Genomic DNA, 26,472 nt, shown 5'->3' with positions numbered 1-26,472 from the left:
ATCAGGAGTTCCAACTGGTCTGCTAATGGCTATAATCAGAATGCTACTTCATTCTTAGTTTTTCATAAAGCAAGGAAACCATGGAAAGCAAGCGAACTGGTTCATTACACACACACAACAAAACCAAGATAAAAACAGATGTCTCAGAAAAATCTTTTATTTTCCATGTTTATATTTGGAAAAATATACTTCATACAGGGGATATTCAAACTAGTGGGCCTGTCTACATTTAAAAATAATAATGTAAAATGCATTCTGTTTCTTAGTATACAACAACTTTAAATAAAACTTAGTAGGGACAGAATATTGTTTTGGAAATAAAATGATACTCTATTCATTGTCTGAATAATTTTTCAAAATGAAAATGAAATATAAAGCATTTTTGTTAGAAATATAAAATATATTGCTGAAAGGTGGTTGGTATCCTGATGATTGATTGTTCTTCATCGTTCTGTTGAGCTTTAAAGAGAAGTAACTTTTTATATATAATTTGATTTTTGTAACTATGCAAAGCAGGGTAAGTAGACCTATTCAGTCTGCAGTTCTTGCTGTTACAGGTGTAATTCTGCAAACCTATCTGAGGCAAAGGTAAAGATGTAAAAATAGTTGTCTTTATAAGAATGCAAGCAAGTTAGTCCCTACATTAAGGTTACATTATTACTTTTCAAGACATCCTCTGTAGGACATTTCAGGTTATTACAGTTGTCAGAGTTCTAGAATAAGGATTTACAAATGTCTTGAGGTCACTGTCTAATTCTTAATTTTAAAAATAGTTTTGTGAGATTTAATTGTGATCATTTAAATTAGGCTATCCTAGATGTTGTTCAAAGTACTTAGTCGTGCATGCAGATCTTGTTGCATAGAGCCCTCTGATCCATAATTGTAATGTAAGGTTTAGGATTAGTTAAGATAGTTCTAGCAAAGAAACAGGAAATAGTTTCCTTTGCTACAGATGCTGACAGTCTTTAGGAACACACACACGCTCTCACTCTCTAAAGGTGCTTTACAAAACACTACTTAATTGCTGTGCAGCTCATAAAACTATCCTGCAATCAGTGAAGGGAAACTTTACCCTCTGTGCAAGTACTGTCACCTAGGTGGTGGAACACGATCACTGCTAACACTAGTAGTGCTGCGTAGATGTGTCAGGCTACCCAGAACACAGGCAAAGTAACAGTTAGAACCTGGGCAAACTAATGTTGAGCTTTGCTAAATATTAGCATTCAAATCAACTTGTGCTTCAAAAGAAGTGCTACGGAGTCAGATTTGTATGTCTGGTAGTCTTGTGAGACATCTGAAACAGAGAAAGTTTGCTTTATACCATGGTCATGTGAACATTCAAAAACAGGTAACTTCAGATTGACTATTTCAAGTTGATGTTGTACTTTTAAAAACTGAATATTAGGATTGCAGCTTCATGGTAATCTGAGAAGTGGCACCTTAAAGCACTATTGTGCCTGCATCATGGAAGCAGAATGGAATCATTTAGGTGTTACTAGATGCATTGTGACACATCCTTTCTTTGCATAGCTAGAGATAATTTAGTTGCAGAACAAGGTTGTATAATTAGACTAAAATTTTTATCAGCATGTTTTACATGCTGTAGAACTAGTACTCCAGACATCCCATTCCTCTTTGACAAAAACTGAATTTCAGAAATAGTCATGTTCCTGGTTTGATTGCATATTTTGATACAAGATTCTTAAAACATCTTCCTGTGTTCATGTGGTGTATGCACACACATGAACACTCCTGTGTGTTTTTTCCATAGTATAGTTTTGATCTATAACAGCTGTTACTACTGATTGAAAAGTGACTTTGAAACAATATTATGCCTAAGGTGTTCTCATATCATTAAGTAAAAGTGAAATCAAAGCATGTTTCTATTTTATGCTTAAAACATAGTATGTAGTGTTGATTTAACACAAGTGAGTTGACTAGTATGTAATTTAGCCAATGTGACTGTAAATATTAGTCTAGATACCTCAAATATTTGTAATCTGAAAAAGCAGCTGTGGAGAATGTTGGGTAGAATGGATAGTCATTTGAGGGAGCTGAAACAGGACTACAAATTCTTGCCCTGCCTTGCTGCTCTTAATACAGGTTGGACTTGTATTTGCTTTTCTACTGTGAAAGTTTTGCTGTAAAGGAAATTGTCTTATGTGAGTAGACAGGGTAGTATCCAGTGCTCTTTTAAACAGAGGTAGAAGCTTGTTCCACTTCAGTGGGGTTATCATTGTTTATTTAATGGTATGTTTTCTTCATGTAAACCTTTAATGGTGAGATCAAAGCTAGTTATGCTTTCTATAACTTTAGAACACAAACCCACAAAAACAGCTTAGAGTTTTTTCAGGTTGGCATTTGTAATTCTCACTTTCCACTCCTCAGCATGTGCTTGTCAATGCACACATTCTGTACAGTGTGATAAGACACTTCCAGTTAACACATGAACGCAACCAAAATAGATTAAAGGCATGTAGTGAAATTTTTAAGACACTACGGATTAAACAATCAAGAATTTAAGGCATGTTAGAAACTGGGAGGGAAAGTAATTGTGCTCATTTATTCAGTTTTTAAATGAAACTTACTAAAGTTCTTACATAGCTTTTTAATTGACAGAAATGGATCTTTTGAAAGAGTACGCACACAAAAAAAATCACAGTTCAGGAGTATGAGAAGAGCACTCATGTAGAGAATGGAACCAATTTACTAAAAAGCAAGTACAGAAGATTGCCCCGCTATATTTGCATTTATATTATTAAACTTCCAGCAGTCAGCTGCATCCTTTATATTATGTTAAACAACTTTATTATGGTGTTGCTGTCAGCTTTGGCCTGTAAGAATCTGGCCTTTATGTCCTTATCTACGTATATACAATTCCCATTGCATGGGATTTAAGTTGCACACTTGTAACTGAGGGCAAACCTATCATGCAGTCAGAATTGTAGATGCATAGTACTGCAGAGCTAGATACTGTGCTGTGAGTCTGCAGCATGCTCTGCTGTCCATGCAAGAGGCTAAGCATTCTCACAGCTGGACACTTGACAGCCTAGCTCATTTGTGTCCTAAAGGCTGGCATTCCTGCTTGGAGTCCTTTTTCTTAAAATAAGTTCCAGTATATATTAGAAACTTTGCAGTTCTGTAGTGCCTATTCAGCTAGGCTAGTAAAATCCCTGTTAAATATCACTGCAGCCAGGCTGGGGTGGGGGTGGGGGTGGGGAAACAGGTGCAAAGAAGATTTTTCCTTGAAGCGAATTGCAGAGGTCAAGATTGTTTTGCATTAACTGCTGGCCATGCTCTGTCCCTTGAAATGCAATTTTTGTGCTTGTTAAGCATGGCTGTGAAGATTTGTTTTTCCCAAGCAACTGTTCGGATTGCTAGTAATCATATATGTATTGTTAGAATTGTCCTGTTTCCACACATATTTGACATGTAAACTGACTGTTTTCACATCAGGCCGTGAGGGTGCTAGGTGATGCTTTCCAGGTGCTGGAATAGACAAGGCAGTTCACATGTTTTCTGAAGAATGTTCTGTCCTGTCCTCCTTGCTGCACACACTCTTCTTTCCAAAAACAATCTTCTTCCACTCCCAAAAAGTGCAGTTAGGGATGCTGCCTAGTACCTTTTACCCCTGCTGCTGACCCAGCTTAAACATGGCATCAGTGACGGGGTAGAAGCGTCGGTTCCCTTGGTGGCAGAAGGGAGCATGAAGCAGGAGAAACTGAGCTGTGTAGTTCTCAAAGGGTGAAAGGTATGGATTATGAGTTGCATACTTTAAACAAGAGGAATGGAATCTTTTTGAGTAGGCAGATGGGTAGTAGCCATTTAGATTTTTATCATTTAGTCAGAGGCAGTACTGAGTCAGGGAGGCCAAACCAAATTTAAGAGATAATACAAAAAAACAGGGCAAAACTAGACCAATAAGAAAATCAACTTTAAAAGTTAAGCAGAGAGAGACTGGATCTCAGAAAATAAGGCCAGAAGCTAATGCAAAGTAAAGCAGCCCCCTTTCATTGATGGACAAGTTGCACTGCATTTACTACAGAGTAAAAAGCATACACAAGGACTCTTATTTCAGTGTAGCTGATGTGCTGAAGAGCCACTTAATCTGCCCTTTGATAACTTACTACTTTAGATGCACCCTTGGGTGCATCTGGCTATATGCAGCCTGAAGGCCATTCCAGTAATCAAGAATCAAAGGTGTAAAGCTAATAAATACCACTGCCTTCAGGGGATTTTTCCCCCTCCTTGCAGGTTACAGGAAAAATGGCATAAGGATAGCAACTCTCTTAAATCCAGACTTTTAACTCCTGTGCTTAGAGAGGGCCAGCTGGCCTCAGAAGGCCACTTAAACTGCCTTTTGAACTGCTCTGGGCCATTTGAGCAATATAATAATACTGAGTACCTGGCCTAGTACCCTCTCTTTTCTGTGCCACTAGAAGAGATGAGTGGTGTTTCTTGGCTCTTTTATAGTCAGTGAGACAGGCTGTATGATTTCTCTCCTTTGTGCCTTATCTCTGTCAGCTGCCATTGGTGAGGGGTGGATTTCAGAGGTCAGAAGGTCATGTGTTGAGTGACAGAGTCAGAAACTCCTGTGAGATAACACTGATCTTTAAAAAGAGAAGCAAGAACTGCACGCTTCAAAAGGCAGATAGAGGCATTGTTAATATAAAAAGTTGTAATTCAGTCAGGTAGAATACAGCAATCATCGGAGATCTTTTTAATCAAATCAATAATGGCCACTATACACAAAATGCCAAAAGATACAGGGGCTATGGATTATCAGGGATATTGACTTATTACCTAAAGGAACACAAAAGATTCAAACAGCAACATCAACCTATACTTCTGAAAAGCAGATAGGCAACCACAGATTCACCTAATGTAGGTGAAATTTAATGAAGGATTATTGATCGGTCACAGACAGCGAACCTGATGCAAAAGAAAAAAAGTCATGAACCTTTTGTCTATAGTTTTGTGGTTATTAAAGAGGTATTTAACTTCGCCATTGAATAGGAAAATATGACTTATGTTTCAACTAAATGTTACTGAGTGAGCAGCTTTCATAGCTAAGGTAAACATCCTATCTCTGCAGGGGCTTTTTTGTTGTTTTGTCCTTTAGACATATGTAATGGCCTGCAAAAGACTAGAAATAAATTGATTACATATCATTTAAAAGTTCAAAAGATCTGCCTGAAGCTTAAGTTTAGCCAAGGCCACAAACTCAAGTGAGTTTTAAATATGCACAGTATCTTATCATGCTTAAATATCTCAAGGCTTTTTATAGAAGATCCACAATGACACTGTTAAATGAATGAAACAAACAAATCTTTGGTTTGAAAGGCAACAGCCAAAATATTCTGCAACAAAAACAAATAGCAGAAGTGCAATGGCCAGAAATAGAAAAATGAAACAAGGTCAATAAAGAGTACCTAAGGCACCTTGTTTATAGTCATCTTTGCTACACTCCTTAAGACCTCCAAAAAAACATATAAAACTGCAACTGTTAAGGAATGTGAAGATGAAACAACGGAGGACAACAAAAAAAGTTACTCCTAGTTAAAATTCCCATGATCAAAGGACATGAAAAAATGTACTTCTCCAAGCCATAATGGAGAGAGAATCAGAGCTAGAAAAATGAGTGAAAGGAGGAAGAGTAACATTTAGAATAACATGATTTGATACTCATGCACTGCAAGTCAAAAGAAAATAGAGAAGGAAGCTGGAAACTGAGATGGGAATATTTTTTTTAATGTCTAGTGCATTTCTCAGTCCCATTAGGGACTGTAAGGTGGAAACATTCTGCTTACTAAAAAAAGAGGGGAAAAAAGGGTGGGAGGGAACAAAGGTGAGGAGAATACAGTCCATATTTGCTTCAGGAAAATGTGCTGAACAGCAGAAGCTGTAAAATTGTCCTTGAAAAAAAAATATGCAAAGGAGGGGTGATGGGAATGCAGTTTATTCTGCAGTAAACAGTTTTAATCACCAACTGAGCTGAGACTTCATCAAATACAATATCTAGTTGACTAGTAATGTCTGCCACATCTCAGGACAGACTGGTAAAAGTTCTTTTTGATCCCTCCTCCCTGAAAATCAGTACCAATTTAAAAAGTAGGATGGTGGAAATCCCATTATTTCTTTGCCTCAGTGCTAGAGGCTTTGTGAAAGTGAGTCATCTGTATTAAGTCAGTATGACCTTATACTAGGAAATTAATCCTTCTTGGAGTCTTCAACATAATTGGCTTACTGTGTGTTTGCTGAACTGGGTGCAGGATAGTTCGTTTAAGTTTTAAATTCCCTTTTTACTGCTAGACAGAGGGGAATTCATCCCTTTGCCTACTTTTCAAAACCAAAATGAAAAAACTTCTATTTCCATCTCAGTACATGGCCTTATTTGAAATTTAGTTCATTTATACACACCTCTAACAGTTTCAGAATGCCATGGAAGGTTGGAAGAAGAATTTACAAAGAGATCTTTAGTTTCCAAATGCATGCAGCAGAACAGGAAGTTAGATTTTTCAGTAAATCTAGCTGAACTCTTCAGGGAATATAAACTTAAGTTGTTCAAGTAGTTTTGGGAGTATCAAACTAAAGCCTGCAATAACCAGAAGCCTAGTTACATTTTAATGCACGTTATTTAAAAACTATTCAACAGCGTTTAGTGTTCATGATAATGTATATGTGATTTTTATACTTTTGGCATTTTTAGGAAAGCATATCAAGCTTTGAAGTACAGTAAGACCGTATTGTCTTCCAGTATGTAGATTACACTGAGAACTTGTGCTCACGAAGTACAAAAAAACACAAATGTTTTTCTTATTGTCTGCTTTTACCTGGTATGCTATCCTCAGGTATGGCCCATTTCCTGTTCCCTCGGAGCTACCTTTGGCTATACGGCTGGTCTGATTATTGCACCTTTGTGGATACACTGGAACCGGAAGCAGCTTACATATAAAAGCAGATAACTGGAGCAAAGAGAGACAAGGTATTTCTTTGTGCAGATTCGATACAGACTGTGCAAAAGTTTTATAGAGATATATTTATATATATGTATATATGAACGTATAGTCAAAGCAAAAGGCTATCCAAATTCATTTTGAATATTTCGGCCAAGCATCTCCACTCAACAGCATCACATGGATGCTGATTCGACATGGTGCAGTTGTTGCTTTCTCTAGACTTTGTAACCCTGAGAGATTATACCTTCCAGTCTGAATAAAATATTTGCAACAGATGTGGTGGTTTCTTATTACAAGTTCATTGAGTTTGATTTTATTCCTCTGGATTTCACTGGTTGTAGAAGGCAGAATCATAGTTTTAGTTTTCAAACCTGTAACAAGTTTGCTGTGTACTTAATGCATTGTATTTAAAGTCGATAGAATTTCACAGTAAGCCTGGCCATTGTCAAATGTATCTCACGTGATCAAACAGCAGTTTATGCATCTTGAGCCTATTCTCTTCTTCACCGTGTGTTTCTTTGGAGTTAGAATGGCTATAATAGCTTCATCAAAAACAGTCTTCAGTCCTTTCTGTGTTAAAGCTGAACACTCCACATAACAGTAGGCTCCTATCTGTCAAGAAAATAATTTATTTCAATCGCAATATATTTCAGCTATTCAGATCTATCTGCATCTTCTGCAGTTTGTTTCTATAGTTATACTTCAGTATTTGGCTGTGATCTAGAAAAGTCATCTCAGCATGGTTTCCCCTCTAACAAAAAAGAATTGGCCAAAAAACACAGATCTGCAATTTAAGTTGCTTTGGTTTCAGAAGGAAGCATGTTAAAGCAGCTCTTTGGATTGGCAGTAGAAACCTCTGACATTTTTGATAATTAATATAAATAGCAAAAAAGAATTACACGACCAATTTATGTTTCAAAAATAAGTCTTTTAAGTGTCCTGATACAGAGAGTCTACCCAATGTGTTAAAAAGGTTGTACAGCATTCTGAAATAATTTCCTGAAGATGCTTCCAACATTCTAATTATTTCTAACTTGTGCTTACGTAATTTTTACTGAGTTTACACACACAAAGTTAGCGTCTCCCTATTAGTAATGGTTCTATTACATAAGCATGCTTGTTTGTTTGTTTTATTCAACAATATAATTAAATCGTAAGATTTCATATGTTGACAGGTAAAAGAAATGAGCAAAACAATAAAGAAGGAAAAATTCAATTGGAAATAGGTTTTGTGTTTCTCTGCTACTCAGTTTCATTTAGGAATATCCAGTTTACCTCTTTTGCTAATTTCTGTCCTTGATCCACAGATATAGGCTTCTCCTTCATATCATTCAGTCTTGCAAGAGTTTTTGGGTCATCACGAAGATCAATCTAGCAAGAAAGATTGCAGTTACATGGAATAGCTAGATTCATTTTAAAAAGAAGTTTGCAGGCTATATGATACCTTCTTTCTAAAGCAAAATTATTTATTTAATGCAGTATTACTTGTATAAAAAATGGAATCATATTGCAGTTCAGAACATGGATCCTTACTGATCTAAAAGTCTGGGAAATTCAGGCTGTTTAGCTCTTTAATCCAGAAAGAGTAAACATTTTTTTTCTAATTCAGCTTTTCAATTAGCTGTGGTTATCTCAGAATACCAGAATATATATCCAAAAGTGGCAGCAAGATTAACACAAACATAATAGCAGTGTGGGTCACCTTGTAATTGAAATCCAGTTCACAGCCCACAAAAAGCAGGAGGAAATTATCTCACTTTTTACCTTGCTCCTTAGCTTCAGCAAATACTAGATCTGATCAAAAGTTGCAGACCAAAGTAATTCTAATACCCCTCCCATGTTATTACATGAATAACGTATATTCATATAATAGTACCACATTAATATGAACAGGCATTTTTATGTAGTAGTCTCATGACTTTTTATAAAATCACAGAGAAATGCAGCCAATCTAGATAGTCTGTTTAAGATTCCCACATACTCATGTAACGATGCATTTCTTTTAACAAAACGGAGGTGGCTTATTAGAGAGAACCACAGATCTAGTTTTTTTTCATTACAGTAGTTCCTCCAAAGCCTCCACCAAAAGGAGGTGCTGCTCAAGTCCTGCTGCTTGTGCTTCAAGCCCAGACATAGGGCACCATAGAGTGATCTGAAATATATATTTAAATAAACTAGAACAGAGCCAGATATACCTGTGTTCCTACTAATAAAAAAGGTACATTAGGTGCATATTCCTTTAACTCCGGTACCCACTCTTCCTTCACATTTTGAAATGAAGCAGGGTTTACCACTGAGAAGCAGATAAGGAAGACATCGGTCATAGGATAAGATAAAGGTCTCAGACGATCATAGTCTTCCTGAGAAAGAAAAATTCTGTTATCTGCAATATTAAACTGTTGCTTTTATTTTGTTCATTTAACAGTTATATTCAGGAACTGTATTCATATTTCAGGAAGTTTGCTAAAGCAAACTTTTTGTTTACAGCTATTCCATGTTGGTGTGGCTGTTAATGCAAAATCTGCATGTAAAGGTAATTATATGTAAATACAAATATGAAAAAAAACCCAACTTTGGCTGTGTTACTACCAGTAGAAACTTACCTCTGTAATAAGATATACAGAAGACTATCCTTAAAAAAAAAATTCATTTAAAAAAAAAGAAAGTTTATGGTTAAAATATACTTGCAGAGCAAAGGCTGGGATTTGTTTGACTGAAGAGAAACAAACAGATGCACCTGCCATAGAGCGATCCAGTTTCACAAAGCTAGGCTAGATTATGGCTCTTCTATGTACTTTACCAATGGCCTGTTCTCTTCTGGAACTTGACTTGAGGTGATATTAAGTCCTTCCTTAGTCCTTCCTCTTTCTGTCGTTTAAAAACCATACTGTCTTTTTGCTAATGATCAGGTCAGACACAGCAGGGATCAGAAGGGAGTTCCTTTGTGTAAACTCTGCTTTCTGTAAGCAGAGTAACCCCAGCTAACACTGGGAAGGAACAGAAATTAAAGAGCAAATGTGTGTTAAAGAGCAAAAAATTTAAGAGCAAGACAGTGTTTATCAGAAGAAAAGGCCACCCAAAAGACATTAATGCCTTCTTGCAAAGCGGAGAGAAGGATAAAAGTGAATCAGTGTGAAAAGGTTATTATTCCTGTCATTTACAGCCATAGCATTAAAGCCACGAGCCTTACTGCAAAGGCATGCAATACCTTAGTAACAGGGGTACCTAGCAGCGTTGTCCCTGTGGTAAAATAGGAACAGGCCCTCCAGAAGTAAAAATGGAAAGTGGCATTCACCATGTTTTTTGGCTAAGGGCAGGACAGAAGAAGCCCCAGCTTCTCTCTGCAAGGCTTGTTTTAGTTTACGGCATTGAACCAATGCCCTACTGTTCCTACCTCATGCCTTTTTTTTTCTCTCCCCCTAAAAAACCATAAATAACTAAGACTGAGCCCAGGCATTGCACAGACAGCAAAGAATGCTAGTTTTGTGTTCTTTTTTTCCACAGTAAACACCAGTGCAGGGTTAATCAGTGGGCTGCAGCTGCCTCCCTCTTTCCATGTAAGCTGTAAGCTCCCCATCTTAATTAAATCTCACAAATATTGGAACGATTTGTTCATTAATGCAAAGACAGAAGTGTAGTTCAATTCCATGTTTGAAACATGCCAGAAAATTCAATTTTCATTTCCTTGACAACTGCCATATTAACAGATATTACTTGTATAGTTGCACCCTCAAAAAGGCCTTCATTGACTAATTGTTAAATTTGAACGATTGTATCACGAGAATTTCAGAAAACCTGTAAGCAGTTCCACAGAATAGTTTCTGATAGACCATCTATTCTTTTGGAGGAGGATACCTATGGGAAAAGGGCATTTCTCCCATCATGAAATGCAGGGAAGACATACGAGAACATACACTGTAGTAGTGTGCCATGTAAAGAGGTGACCATTTGCAAGTACTATAAAGTGTCTATTTACAGAGTATTTTTATTTGTAGTCCATATTCTCATGTGCAACTGGCTATATAGGCTCAGCCAGTTTTGTATGTGCTACAGTTTTGTCAATAAAGAACACCATGCTTAACTGTAAACATGGTTACACAATATCGCAACCGTAGCAGATGATAAAATACTTGGCAGGCCTTTTTGGAGACAGTTGTTTCTCAATTAATGTCAGCTCCTATCCTGCTTCACAAGAAAAACCTAGTCACCATGGCTGTGCAACCTCAGTGGTATTTATCATAGAGGGCAGAAGTAAACTTTACAGAAAATTACAACAAGAACTTGAAACTATTCAGTATTCAATTTTTAGGTGTGTATTTTATGTTTCTCTTCTACTACTTAATGTAGTTACAGCCTGTTCAGGGTAGCCACTCCGTTTTCTCAGGTAGAGATCAAAATTCTAGAAGAAGTTTCTCAACTGCAAATTAGACTGGTCCCTACAGTATAAAATATTCATATTAGTACACAAGAACATGCAGGCAGATCAGTCAGTCACTCTCAAATTCAGCTTTACTAAATCGTATGTTGGGTATTATTGAAAAAGTAACTTAAAAAAATAATTTAAAAAAGTAATTGAAAGAAACCCTAATTTACAATCATAATTTATTCCTACCACCAAAGAGTTTTCTTCAATACAAAGTCTCGTCCTGGGTTACAGTAATTAGAGCACTGTCTGCATTAAATATTGGAATGGTAAAAGCATTTCATTGTCACCAGAAATTACTGTTAGTCCAGTGACTCTAGTTAATCCATTTCAAGTTGCAGACACACCTTTCATGCATGGCAAATACTAATCATTTTCAGATCTCAAAGGCAGGTTACATTTGCATGACTTATTTTAAAATTTGCATGTTTAGTTTATCTTTTTAAGCCCTATTGGATACTAATCTTTGTACATTTATCCACATCTTGGTACTGCACCTCACTTCCTAAATATTTATCAGTGAACATCTGGAAGTGAACAATTTCGCTGCTTTTCAAGCAGTGTGCAATACTGCACTCCTTTCCTGTCCCTGCATCTCTTAATATGCCTTTTGATTTATACCCTGTTCCTTCTGCAGTAGGCCAGCTATGGGTCCATGCTGTGTAATTAAAATGTTAAACTGAAGACAACTGCAGTGTGATTGGACACTTTATGTACTACCACCAGAGCTGTACGTTGTATTCACTACAGTAACTTCACTGCATTTCTGCTTACTTAAATTATCAGAGAATTTGGCTATACCCACCCATCCTGCTGGCTGAAACAAGTCAAGGTTGTCAGTGCTACAAAAATTACGTTCATACTGATACTCATACTGGTCTACCACCACTTGTTTTAATGAGACCCATAATTCTAATACAGCCTCCCACCTCATTCAGTACTATGATGATTAGACTGGTCCTGGGACCTCTTAAGACAGATCATGGCTCAGGTATAAGCAACACCTAGAAGTCCATCTATGTTAAAGACTTCTTACACTCCCTAACAACACTCAGAAATAATAAGCAAAAACTAAAAACTTTCTTTCGTGTATTAGGCACAAATAATTGCTGCATTTAGTAGAAACATCAGAAATACCATATGAATTTAGACTGCATATTAGAGAAGCCTGCAGAAATCTGATTGCTTCAACTGCAATTTATTTCCTGAATCTAGAGTAAGTGAAATAAATGTGCTTTATTCTAAAATTAAATGCAATGGCAATATCTAATTATACTAGTCAGTCAACATAAATTCCAATTTGAGTGCACACAGCACACTGTACAGCAATTAAACCTACAATCTAATTTGGGGAGGCACTGTGTATATTTTGGGACATTAAAAACATTTAAAGAATTTAACTGGAATATTTTAAGAATATGAATATGATGGGCAGGAAATCATCTAAGGATCAATAATGTACAGTACACTTCTCAAAAAATTCAGTGTAGGGAGATAGCTCATTCTTCAATATACTCAGGAGTTTAAAATTGTATGCCATCTGCTGAAGCAGATGGATATAGATAAGAAAACATGGTGAAAATATAAGAATTGTAATACCAACTTCCAACAAATTGGATGCAAGTATATCAGATGAATTAATGTTATACAGAGCTTCAGTCCTCTATAGACACCCTGTAAAAGGTATTACATTGCAGTAAGACTGTCCATTGATATCACTGTGATAACTCGAGACAGCTGCCGATAGAGAAAAGACACAAGATGTAGAAACTAGTGACTTGTCTCAGCTTCTCAGCTACAGACTGGAGAGGCCTGGTAGGTTTGTTTTGTTTTGGTGGTAAAAGAAAGGGAAATTCATACTTTTCAAATTTTGTTTCCCTCTGGTTTTAAATTTCTAAAGGTAAATCTTGCATTTCCTTTATTTTAGCTGTTTAAAATCTCTCCTTCATGTCTGTTTTTCCATCTAGTATAGTACCTAATAATCCACCTCTCTGGGTTTTTCTTTTGCCTTGTACTGGAATACTGAATCACTGGTTTTTCTTTTGCTTTGTATTGGAATACTGAATCACTGAATTACATAGTGCTGTGTATATTTGAATGGATTTGTTTTAGCACACGCAAAACCCAGCTGTTTCTTTTCCTGACCTTTAGCTGCTCAGAAAAAGAGGTCTCTAGGAACTTTTTGCCTAGAGACTGAAGAACAGTCTTGCAGGAGAATATTATTCTTCCTTTCAAGGGTTTGCTCAGACTGAAAGCAGAATGCACTGCTACATTGTAAGCAAGTTGTATAATTGATTTTAAATTAATACTTTTGGCCAATTCCATGGATGTGAGCTGGAAGGCACAGTTAATAACAGGCAAACTGTATTCCCAACTCTGCCACTGACAAATTATGTAGCCCTGAGCAAATTATCATCATCTCTTTACTTGCATCTTCCCATCTGTTAGGGCACCCCATAGGGGTTTGCTAGCTTAATAATACATTAGTCTTTGCAAAGCACTCCAAAAGCCTTTGATGTACATAGCTTATGTGCAATAGGATTTTTTTAAAAAAATAAGATATACTGAAGTCTAATAATTTTCTGGACAACCTTCTAGACCCACAAAAAGCCATACCTCCTTGTATTTATTATGAAACGAAGAGTGCAGTCATACCTGAGATTCTACATTATTAGAGTCTGTGTAGCTCCCCTGTATGATCATATCACCTTCCTCCCCAACCACGTTTAAGTAAGTGATGGAGACAGTGATCCTTAACTGTCTCTCAGTAAAGTGAGACCACAGGCCTCTTCCTCCTCTGAAATGATATTAGGGTCTCTCTGTACCATTTGGAGAGATGAAAGATAATTAGGGAAGCCTTCTCTGTAGTCAGTACTTTCTGGCACCTTGACAAGATATTTGGGCAAATTCACAGCTCTTAAGTCTGCTGTTAAAGGTCATCAAAAGATTTTAATCCAGATCTGTTCATTTGATTTTTTTTCCTCACAAATATAAGGACTAGCTTCTGTAAGCAAATAAGAGAAACCAAATTCTTAAATGTCATAGCATTAGTGGGAAGGTGTGTCATGCTTGTTTTAACCCAGGCCTGGTCTGTTGTACTCTTAGGAAACCAAAGAGGTTAAGGATTTTGTGTGTCTTGCAGCTTAACTATGCATCTCCACATAATACTGATACATGCTTACAACAAAAGGGTAAGTGTATATCTTTTATATCCTAAGAAAGTATAAGACTGGGGGAGGGTAAAGCTTGCACTGCTCTGGAAGAAAAGCTGGAACTTAACAACTCCAGGTTTGTGATCTCTGTGTTAGCAACCATCTGTTGCTTTCACAGCTTACAACAGCAATCATAAGAGGAGGTTCTCACTCCCAACCATCTGTTTTTAGAGGGGAAGCCAAAAATAGATATCAGGCAGAGTTGCTAAAGGAATCCAACCTTTATGTAGTGAAGGGTAAAGACCTTTGCTGCTCAAAGGGTCTCAGTGAGGCATGCAAACATAACTAGAGCTGGTTTCTGTGGAGCAAACTTGCAGCTACAGATCTAAGTTATAATCCATTTCATCGGAGAGCTTGGTAATGACCGTCTAAAGGTCTTCTCTCAGTTTGAACTGCTGTGCTTTAATTTTACCATTTTGGAGTGCATTTCAAAGCTGTCCTTCAAGATTGCATTGGTGATTGTTTTCTTCACTGAAATCTCCATTTCAGAAATGGCTCCTGCAATATTTTGGGAATTACTAAATATAATACCTGAACCATAATCACTGTTTTATCTAATGTGTGCCCCAAGGACTTAAAAGCAACTCATAGTTACCTCAGTGGGCAAATCCTATTGTCTCCCACAGCTTATTTGGAATTAAAGGCTGATCTGCAGCTTTGCTGTAAGCACCAAGCAAAGCCTCTGTGAGCAACTGTCTACTCCAGAAACAGACCAGGAAACAGATTTTAACCAGCTGAATCACACTCTGGTTTCTGATTCTCCTAGGTACAGGGGTGGGGGAGGACAGAGAGGGAAGTGGTTTATAACAGCCCTATACAAAGCACAAATTGCTTCCCAGGCTACAAAAACTCTGATTTTTTTTCAGCACACACCACATATACTCTGTAACTTTGCAGCAAAGGCGGGCAGAGCTTCCCCAGCATACCCTCATCCTAGTATTGCCACTCACCAGACACCTCTACTGCAGGCCTGTTTGGCAAGTTGCAATTTGGTCTGACACAGCATTGCCACAGAATGACTGTCTGTCCAATTCTGCAATCACAATCAAAGCCCTTTTATGCTAATCACTGCATTTGTTTTCTCACTTGCATAAAGTCTGCAGCCACTAGCTTCTGAACATGCAAAACAAGATCTGGTGATTATTCCCTGGCTGCTGGGAAAAGCTACACTACAGACCCTCTGTCTCTTTCCAGGCTTCTGGGGATACTGCTTGCATTTCTAAAGGAAGCATGTTATGTCTTGTTAACAAAGCTTTCCCAAAGAATGCAGAAAGCTGCTGATTTGGGTCCAGCATCTATTTTTAATTTATAAAAAAGGCTGCAAGAATACAGGGTAATGCTCTCTCATCGTATTCTAAAAATGAGGTAAGCTAATCTAAATCCATCTCTAAATTCCTATGAGGAAGACTGCTCAAAGCAGGTATGAATTATACATTGAAAAAGCCCAGGGTTTTTGAATTTTTCTTTTGATAGAAGTTTCCTTCTGGCATATTTGAGCACTATGCAGCTGCTTACATGTCTGAAAAGCTTTTTTATAGAAAAATATATAGAGAAATAGAGAAATTTCTCTTTTTTATAGAGAAATAACTAGTTGGAAGATGGAGCTTATTAAGATGAAATTTTGCATATTAAAGACAAGGGCAGAATATTCCCTTTATTATACATAATTTGCTTTTAAGTGATCAAGATTGAGTCTTAATATGGAATCATATACTGTCTAAATCTTGCATCTTGCCATGTGCTGGTACTAAACTATTGCCTACACAGTTTTAACAATACACTCCCTCTCTCCTCTCCCTCTCTCCTCTCTATCACAACAGTAACTTGACCTTGTTGACTTCTTCATGGCTTTCTAAAAGTAGGAGTCCCTGAAATTTCTCTAAAAGCTTATTATTTTAGAGTCTGCAGCAGCATAACGTGGATTCAACTGACTGCAAGCAATTTCAGCGAGCAGTTTCACTTAAACACCTCTATCAGTTACTGGTCCAATGTGGAATTTCTAAGAAGCAGCAGAGTAATTGGTGATGGCAAGCCATTTCCTTCATTTGCCATGGAAAATCACATGGCTGTTTTGAGTTGCTGTACATTTTCTTTCTCAGAATCAGGGAACTTCTGAATAGCACTCTTCCCACACTGGATTTTCACTTTCTCCAGGAAAAAAATTCATCCCAGGTTTGGTGATTGCGGCATGGACCAATCAGAATTTTTCATTCTTTTCTCTCATGGGGACTCAGGCTTAAAGAAAAAGAAAAAGAAAAAAAAAGAAAAAAGAAAGAAAAGAAAAGAAAAACAAAGTACTCTAGGCCAGAGAATCTGAACAGACCCTCTGCAGAACCTGCATTCTTACAGAAGGATATGACCATCAACAAATCTGTTATCTGTTTTCTGGGGCAAAACAGATTATAGAATAGAGATGATTTAATGTAATTATCCGTATCATATCAAACATGTAGAGACATGTCATTAACTAACTACATAAACCCTGTCCAGAGAAGCAGGACTGACCAGTTACATTATCCCATTCTCTTTTACTTTATACAAACAAAACCTAAAAGCATGTTCTTCAGTCCAGTGTTAAAAAATAGCTTTCTAAAATAGATGAGTAAGAGTTTAGACTGACTCCTCAAGATTAAGTCCCATCATGCAACTATTAAGATATACAGTGACAGCGTACCAGTGTTGTCATGTACACATTTTATAAACGATAAACTTCGTGAATTAAAGGAGTTGAAGGCATGAGTCTTCTGCACACATTTTACATTAAGTCCTGATGTGTCAGGAGTGCATAGTGCAGGGCTAACAGCTTTCAGTGAGGAACAGCTTTCAGAGTAAAACATCTAGTAATTCCACTGCAGCAGATGGAAAAGCAATTGGAAAACTGCCTAGAGTTTTTTCTTAAGTGAAGAATATGTAAGCCATCTCACTACCCATGGTTGATCTGTGTGCTGGTGATAAGTAAAGATGCAGCCCAGATTGTTCCTGGCATCAATCCACTCTTCATTCAGCCTCTCCATCCCAGTTGGAAATCCAGCCCAACAAAAAAGTAGCAACAGGCCCTACAGATGATCTTTCAGCATTCACTGCTACATCTAATCTGAAGTGCAAGCTGCTTGAGGCAGATTCAGCCTATGTTTTATTCACCTAAATTAATAAGCTCACCTAGGATGCTGATTAATATTCTTCTGTTCTAGAGAATAGTAGTGCAATCTGCATTTTTACAAACTCACCAGCAAGTGCTGGACATTGCAAGGAATTATTGCACATGTGCCGCAAAACAGATGCAGTACAGAACAGTATTAAAAGGGAATGGTAACAGTAGCATCTAACCAGTCAAATCACACAACCTTTTCAGAACTGCTGAAAGTGTCGCTTGGCATTTGGACACAGGTTTCTTAACACAAATCATCCAATCACCAATCCAAACCAATAAGCTACTAACATAGAACAGAGTAGTAAAAATGTTCAGTTTCCCTCCTCTTCCCCTTTTTGTGTTTTTTAATTACAGAAGGGACAGTTTTGTTAGAAACTTAACTGCTAATTTAAAGGTCAACCAAAAGTTCTAAAGTTCTGTCCCAAACTACCCATTTTAGTAATGCTTTTTTTTCTTTAATAATTCACAGTAAAACTGCAGGACTTTAAAATCAGTGTGTTTTATATTATTTTTTAAAGCTTGGTTCCTGGAGTCTCATGACTATAGGACAAAAAAAATATCACATCCTTTTCACCTTAAAATGAAAGATAAATTTTTAGTCTCCCCAGTTATAGAGAAAACTTGAACACACAAAGCTGAAAGACTTAAAGAAAAAACATATACAGCAAAGGGCAAAAGAACATGTCCCAAAGCATTTTGATTTCAGAGTTTTTAAAGGTACTTCACAGTGGTGGTTGAGGATAGAACAGCTGACTCATCACTTTGAATGCCTAGGACTGACAAACCGTCATTATTGCTAAAGTAAGTTTTATGTTCATTTTATCCATGCGCTCTCAATAAAGGATCTGGAACAAGGCATATTCAAATCAGCAATAGGGTGCTGCTGACACAGAGCTTTGGATCAGACTCTAATATACATGGCAAGAAACAATGAAAAAGGACTAAAAGTATTTTGACTAGGAGAAAGGGAGGTCTTTGTTAAGGAGGCAGCACTCTAAATTAGATTTAGCTTGTTTTAAGAGGTAGTTTGGAGGCTCAGGACAGAGTTAAGATTATAAATGAAAAGTAGTGAATTTTTGGTACTTTTCATGTTTACTGAAATATGAAAAGTCCTTTCTAATGGAAACAGATTCCAGTCAAGAAGTATGATTACAGACCTTCCAAAAATTTACAAAAGGTCTCGTACGTTCTCTATCAAAAAAACTATGCCAGCTTGTACCACCTATACACAGTTGTCTCATTTTATCACTCTTGCCTCCTTCAGGACAGTTCTAGGTTATGTGATAATTAAATGACTGCAGCTCTGCACATCATCTTAAAATGAAGCCAGGAAATATGAAGATATGCAGTAACATTACGTTGGCAGAGCAATAGTTCTTGCTTGCATTCAATATTGCCTTTTCAGATTGTGATAGTTGGAGAATGTTGAGAGGTGTCGCTATATCTCAAAGAAATTATAAACAAGAGTGAAATTCAGAGGGAATTCTATCTCAAATTAAGAGACATCTACTGACTGTTAACCCAGAAAAGACAGATTTTTACCTGACTACACAATCAGGGTTTAGCAAGAGTCTCTCTAGGTCAGCAGACTTCATGAAAATGTGCTTGTAACATCATAAAGTGAAGTTTTAGAAAAGCTCTCACACTTTGTTTGCTCAGGGTTCTTTACTCAATTCTGCCATTAACTTGCTGTTAATTTGGCCGAGGCATTTTAGATCTTCATTTTCAAACATAGCTCTTATATTTTAGGTAAGATAACTCAGTTCTGATTTTCAGAAGTGCTTTGGGGCTTTTGACACTGTGAAAATTAAACATAACTATCTTGAGTTGGGCACACACATTTAGTGGATGCTTTCCGAAATTTAGAGCCATATCTCTCATCCTGAGTCTCCCCATCTGATGATAATCATACTTCCCTGTCTTTCTAGGACAGATATGACACTTTTAAAGTGTGAATCGCAGTTAATAATGAAGTGTTTGAATGTAAACTTTGCACTGGTATTAGTATTATTCAAAGACCATTTTAAAGCCAGTCTGAAGATCCAGAGTCAAGTCTTTTTAAAGAGAAAGTCTGCCTTTGCTTAAGTATTTGTTTACAGAACTCTCAAAACACATATCTTAAGCTCACACACATCACTTCTTTTGCCTTGAAAAACTTGAATTGCAGAGATGTAATCTAGGCACATTTAGATTTTTAAATAATCTGCTTACATCCAGTTGTTGTTGCAGAGTGACTAAGTCTACACAACTGTCAGCGTCCTTAAGCATACACTGGCTTCAGAAGAGGCTGAGGTATTCACGGAATAAGGCACTGGCCTAGACTGAGTTCACAGGTTCCCAGCAGCAGCTGCCAGCTTGGCTATAACAATATAATTGGAGCAAGAGAAAATGTTAAGGGAGAAAGAAGGTGCAAGGGGGAACTCGATGGGGGCAGAATGTTAATTCCAAACATTTAATTTTGAGATCTGCCAAAATCATGTTGTAGATGTAAATATTTCCAGCTCCACAGCCTTTGTGTTCCATGGAATTGTGCTTGCGTGTTCCAGATTTGCATGTGGCCCTACAGCTGAGCCGTATATACAACACAGAAGAAATAGATGTGATGTAAGGAAGAAAAATTCTATTTTAAACAGAGTAACCAAGATGATCAGCAGCTACCTCACCTTTCTGTAGGATATTGAATGAGTACCTACTAAACCAGGTCTAACTACCAAAGCCAAGACAAATAGCCAGCAAGGATTACAAGAATTACTGCTATTTCTGGATTACAAGGATTACTGCTATTTCTTGTTATATTTATAGCAACCACTGCAAATTTTGTGACCATACATTTTCACAGCCATACTTCTATCCTTTCCCCTTTTCCACAGGCACATTTACAGTTACAATCAGTTTTCAAGCCTGGTCTTAACACAGGCACTGATCTTTCTAACAGTATTTGCATTAGCTTTATGCATCTCAACAGTCTGACCACCTTTAATAAAAAAATTGCTTTTAACATCGGGGATTAAGTTACAACAAAAAAGTCAAGAGTATCTGAATTAAGATGGCTGCAGCTACAACAACAGTAGCCACCAGTATCTGAGCTGAGAGAAACCAAGAGCTTGATCCCATACTGAGCTTTGCTGCTACTGTTTTGGTGAGAGTTGAGAAAGCACCAAGGGTTTTACTGTACCAGATGTACAGCTTGTCCTACACACATAAGGCCTTTAAGGCAGAAATATAGTCAGAAGTGGGAAAGCTGATGCTCCAGGAACACCATTTACTTCATCACTGTCCTCTTTCAGCACAGAAGAATTTTTGATCAGCAGTGGGCAACATAGACTGTGCTAATATCACAACAGTAAAATTAAGTGATACCGAAAGATTATTATTACACACTGTACCATAGTAATGGCCATTCTACTACTTCTGTACCCCACTCTGTATTGCCCAGATGCTGGGCATCTGGCCCAACCTGCACCAGACAGCCTCACTATGCCTCTCTTCCTGGGGAACCAGGACCAGCACAGCAGGAGCTCTGCTCCAGCATCTTGCCTGTCCTTCTTCCAGTTACTGACAGTTCTTTACAGCACAACACACACACACAGAATAAGGCTTCCACAAGTACGGGATCAGCACACACATGAGGAGAGGCACCATACTGTGAACAAAAACCCAAATCAAAAGGGATGATGAGGAGGATAGACTGAGTGCCATTTTGAGTAGCATCCTTCACTATGGAGTAAAACTGCCAAGAAGCAAATCCTATGTGTCCTCCCACCTCCCACTTACTCAGATCATTCTGGGTTTGGGAAGGGTACAAACAGCACACCTCTCTGTAGATCCTTAAAGAACTTTCAAAGTTCTAATATCATGAGAGTTGGCAGGTATCGGGGCTTTTTTGGGGGGGGGTATTATGTAAGATCAAAATGATAAGCACTTGTTACTAGTTCAAAAGCACTCTAAAATGGTAAAAAGACTCCTGATGAAGTCAAGGTTCCCTTCCCAGGGTAATTTTGCTATGTACCCCTAATCCATAGAGATCAGTACTGACACACAGTTACTGTCTTAGAGCAGGAGAGGCTATTACAAAGTCAAAGGCATCCAAGCACCAGTATCATGAACAATTCAAAAACTTCAGTGTACTTATACCTCCTGCTCTGGGCAGAGTAGGAACGATCTACAGGGTCTATAGGGTCTCATTTTGTGGGGGAGGAGGAATAAGGTGGTAAATTGAGATCCAGACAAACTATGACCTACTCTAAATTCATGCAGTCTCCTTGGTCTCAGTGAATGGCCATGTACAGCAATAAGGCTAAAAGGAGCTGCGGGCTCCACCTCTGGGAGGAATTGCCTGTGGAATGTCCTCTCAAGTATGGCATGGCCATCATAGGGACCTCATTCCCATCTGCCTCCCTGCAGCAGAACTTAGCCTCCACAGCTGCAAAACAAAAGAAGCTCTGAGAGCTTCCACTGTCTAGCAGCTGTACTGTCTATTTTCTGCGGAACTGGGACCTTAACATTTTCAGCTAGAAAAAAGTCTGCCTGAATTCACACATACACACACACGCAAAGTTTGTGAACCACCAGTGTCATTCCTCCTCATATATATATATATATCCCCAAATAAATGAGACTTTACTAGATTTATTCTCAATCTGTTTTAAATTCATAAAGTTGTATGTGATCAGTATAGTTATTGTGTATGATTTTGTGTGTGTTGAGGAAAAACAAGCTAGAAATGAACACTGGATTCCATGAACTCAAAAAGCTTACAGCCCGTCTGCCAAACAAAAGTATATCACAAGTTGCTAAATGCAGAATCACACAAGTTAAGAGACCCACAGACTGGTAAGGAAAGTCAGTATGTCAGACCTGTAAGCCTGCTGGGCACCAGCTAAAAATCAAAAGGTGTTTAATCCTTGCTCTGCTACATGCTTCCTGCATTAATTTGGAGTTGGTCCTAGTCTGAACCTCACTTTACTCCCTCACTCATCTCCCCCTACAAAATGAAAATGGTAGACCCTACATTCTCTGCCCAGAGCTGGGAATATAAATGCACTGAAGTTTGTGAATTGTTCGGATACCACCATAATCATATGCTGCCACATTTTGAGAAAATAATACTACCAGGCCAGTATTTTATGGCACAACTATTTGAGGGTGAAAGCATTAGAAATAAAAACAGAGAGACAGAATTTTTACTGATGTATGCTGGCACAGAATTCATAGGACTTTGAGCAGTAAAGAATTCGAGCTATACAAAAGTCTGTACCAACAGCAGGCTACCAGATGAAGCATACTGTTTCATCAATATGGAGAAGGCATCATCAACTAATGCTTTTTCAGCTTCTTTGCGTGTGTGTGTGTGTGTGTGTATATATATATATATATATGTGTATGTATGTATGAGTGTGTGTGTGTGTGTGTGTATGTACACACACACACACACACACACACACACACACATAAAAAGCTTTTAAGTAAGTGGGAAGAAGGGCTTGTCAGCAAAGGGGTCTTCATGCAAAGGGTAATAAAACTTGCAGAATTCCCCACAAGAATCTCAGTTGTCCTAGATGTTGGGATGGAGCTTTTGTGGGCAGCCCCAAAACTCTATGTTCCCCAAATATTCTGAACAAGGGCAAGAATAATGGTAAAGATTTTACGATCACTGCAGGTCTGATTAAGTTCTGTAGGTACCTGCTGCCAGCCACTATCCCCATTCCCTGTCACCTTCTGAATTCTGTTGCCTCTGATAATTTCTCCTCGTGCTTTGAAGGGAGCAAGGGAGCCATCAAATAAGAGCACTGCAAGAAAGAGTACACATTTTGATTTTTCATTTTTCCACAGATTTTCCACAGGGTATCCTATCCCCAGCTCTCTCCTCCTCAAAAAGATTCTGAGCCTTTGCCATCTCCGTCAACCAGCACCACTGAACAGAAAATCCCAGCTAATAAAAGGCCACCAGCCCTCCTTCCAGGCCACAGACACAGGGGATGTACCCACACATAGTTTGAGGGGTGCACAGACATGGGGAGCACCCACCCACCTTCTCTCACTCCTTTAAACTTCAGTTGTTGGGATAACTTTACAAGGGGAGTTTTACCAAGACTAAGTAAAATTCAAAAGATAGCCCCACTAAAACACTGTATACGAGCTAAGGCTTCTCTGAATTTGGACAGCAAAACCTGGTCCATGGTATATTGGAGGCTGTTCCAGAATTTAAACTTAAAATTTTTGGCTACTCATAATTTAAAAGTGCTTACCTCAACTTTGTACATGGTCTGGATATACAGTTTAATACTGAAAAGTTTTGCTTAGTGTAACAGGAATAACTTCACTTGCGGTTTGCTGCAAATTAGAGAGTTTATCCTACTAGCTTTAGGGGAGGCCAAAAGTCATTTGGTTTTGTACTCAGCACATTTAGACAGAGTGTGATACCACAAAACTGACTTAGTTAAGGCTACGCATAGTGAACAAGACACGCTCCCATGAATAGCAACAGCCCAGCATAAGCAGTTTGCGCCAGCATCCACAAATAAGCTACGCATACATTCAGCAGTGTTAACTTCTATTGTATTTTAGAATGCTTATTTTAAAAAAGGATACATATTAACCAAAAGCTTTATTTGCCCAAGCATTAGATCCTTATTTTGCAGCATACTATAGGCAGTATTTCACAACAAACTGGGTATTGAACCATTTACTTCTGAGAGAAAGAACTGTGACAGTAGTAACATACGAGCTTGGTTTGTGTAAATTTGACTAGTTTGTGCTTGTATCAATGAGATCACGATCATGAAGTCATTCTTTTTTTTAACAGTCTCACCCATCAAATACCAGCTTTCTGGAAATGAGGCAGGTTCCCATACTTCTCCTCAAATAAATTTTATTACTGTTTCTGGCCCAACAAAGATATAGAAGACCAGCAGCTACTGTTACTTAAGGCTGCTTCCCATACTTAAGGTTGTATGAAGATCAGAAAAGGTAGTTTAGACATTAGCTGTTCAACTAAGTACAGGAATAACCTGGTAAAAACGTATGGGATTATCTCAATGAGATTATTTGACCAGTTGCTCTTTCTTTACAACAGTCTAATGTCACATGCATGTCTAATGTCACAGATCATGCAAGATCAAAACACACAGTCACACTGAAAGAAGAAATCTGAATATAAGGAACATGCACACAACTTTGCAAAAAGACATGCAGCTGTTTTGTATGATGCTCCACATCTCTGGAGGAGACTCTGGCAGCTCAAGGGGTCAGGCCTTTTACAAACTATTTTGTTTCAGATAAGCCATCTGGAAACAGCTCCGAGTACCTTAACTCGCAAGCCAGTGCTATGCCTGCAGCTAGGGCAGTGAAAGTTAAGCTGACCAAGAGGAGACTTGACTAACAGAACCTTTTAGTAACCACAACATCAGAGAGCCCTCCAAGCATCAAACAATTAATCTGTCATTAAAACTGCTTAAGACCCATGCTGCCATAGCATCTTTCACAACAGCCTGCAATAATCTCAACGAGAATCATTCGAGTTCTTGAGAAAAGGAAAGAAAACATCTCAAATGCAGTAGCTGAGAACTGCATTTTATTTTCTTCCACCTTTGCATCTGAGAAGGTCCTTTTAGTTATTTAGGAGCTGCCGAGTGTAAACAAGACTGCTTGCAGTAGTCTGGGTTCCTATCCGAACCATTCCTGGCGTTGTGCGAGACGGCAAGTTTATTGCACGCTGGACTAGAGCACGCTTCCCCACGTTCAGCGCGCCAGCGGAGCCGGGACCGCGCCGCCGGACGAGCTGGGGCAGCGGAGCGCGGCGCCGCAGCGCTGCCGCCGGCGGCCGCAGCCACAGCGCCGCCCCCCGGCGCGCGGTGATGCCATCGCCCGCCAATGGGAAGCGCCAATGGCCGCCGCCCCCCGCGCCGCGGCTCCCGGGGACCTGCCCGCTCCCAACTGAAAATAAAAGTCTACCGCGGCCGCCGGCCTTCGCCCGCGACAAGTTTGGTCCGTGCTCGCCTTTCAAAGCTCGCTTTTGCAGTTGTGCTGCTGGGTTTCTATCAAGCACCCGAGAAACGCGGCCCGGCGCGGAAGCGGGCGAGGAGTCGCGGGGAACGCGGCGGGCCGGACAGCCGAGGCAGCCAGCCGCCGCGGGAGGGAGGAAGGGCCGGGCAGGGGGGGCGCGGGGGGCGCGGGGCGGCCAGCACTCACCTGTCCGGCGGTGTCGTACAGCCCCAGCAGATACTGCTTCCCCCCGACCGTGACGCTGACTGCAAGGGAGAAACAACGCGCGTCGCTACCAGCGCCGCCGCGGGGCACCGGCGGGGCTCGGGTGTGGGGGGGAACGACCGTTAAACGGTCGCGCGCGAGGAGGCGCGGCGGCAGCGCGGCGACCGTTAAACGGCCGCGCGCGAGGAGACGCTCCGGGGCGGGGGGCCGGACCCCGCCGGCCGGCGGGCGAGGCCGGGCCCGGCCGTTCCTGCGCGGCCGCGGCCCCCGCGGCGCGCAGCCCCCGCGGCGCGCAGCCCCCGGCCGCCGCGGCGCTCACCTGCGTAGTGGTCGAAGACGGTGGGCACGTACTCCTCGGGGAAGGCGTCGTTGGCGTAGCTCATGAGCAGGCACGTCTTGCCCACGGCGCCGTCGCCCACCACCACGCACTTGAGCATGACCGCGGCGCTGCCATGGGCCATGGCGGGAGCCGGCCCTCATGGCCCCGCGGGCGCGCCCCGCCGCGCCGGGCCCCCACGC

At 39.4% G+C, this 26,472-nt stretch overlaps 2 protein-coding genes across 4 annotated transcripts in view; one reads left to right on the top strand and one right to left on the bottom strand.

Moving 5' to 3' along the window:
* Window positions 1-7,234, top strand: part of PIGF (phosphatidylinositol glycan anchor biosynthesis class F) — a 23,859-nt gene extending 16,625 nt beyond the window's left edge. Inside the window, exon 6 of the mRNA XM_062571926.1 lies at window positions 6,852-7,234. Within this exon, the coding sequence (XP_062427910.1) occupies window positions 6,852-6,965 (114 nt within the window). The 3' untranslated portion in view covers window positions 6,966-7,234. The remainder of the gene's footprint in view (window positions 1-6,851) is intronic.
* RHOQ (ras homolog family member Q) lies at window positions 2,538-26,472 on the bottom strand. Of its 3 annotated transcripts, none has more exons than XR_009957874.1 (6): window positions 26,273-26,472; window positions 25,936-25,994; window positions 9,155-9,319; window positions 8,235-8,330; window positions 6,834-7,571; window positions 2,538-4,592 (listed from the first exon to the last, which is right to left on the bottom strand). XR_009957874.1 is itself a non-coding variant. In XM_062571927.1 (5 exons), exons 1-5 carry the CDS (start codon window positions 26,412-26,414, stop codon window positions 7,416-7,418), a joined length of 618 nt encoding a protein of 205 aa, XP_062427911.1. In that variant the 5' UTR covers window positions 26,415-26,472; the 3' UTR covers window positions 2,538-7,415. The 3 variants fall into 3 exon arrangements, 1 of the variants encoding a protein (XP_062427911.1); XR_009957875.1 differs by having other exon boundaries at window positions 2,538-3,736; XM_062571927.1 differs by having other exon boundaries at window positions 2,538-7,571.

This window comes from Rhea pennata, chromosome 3, assembly GCF_028389875.1.
Source record: "Rhea pennata isolate bPtePen1 chromosome 3, bPtePen1.pri, whole genome shotgun sequence".
Classification (NCBI taxonomy): Eukaryota; Metazoa; Chordata; class Aves; order Rheiformes; family Rheidae; genus Rhea; species Rhea pennata.
Note: the sequence above shows the minus strand (reverse complement) of the source record. Positions and strands in the feature narration are given on the sequence as shown.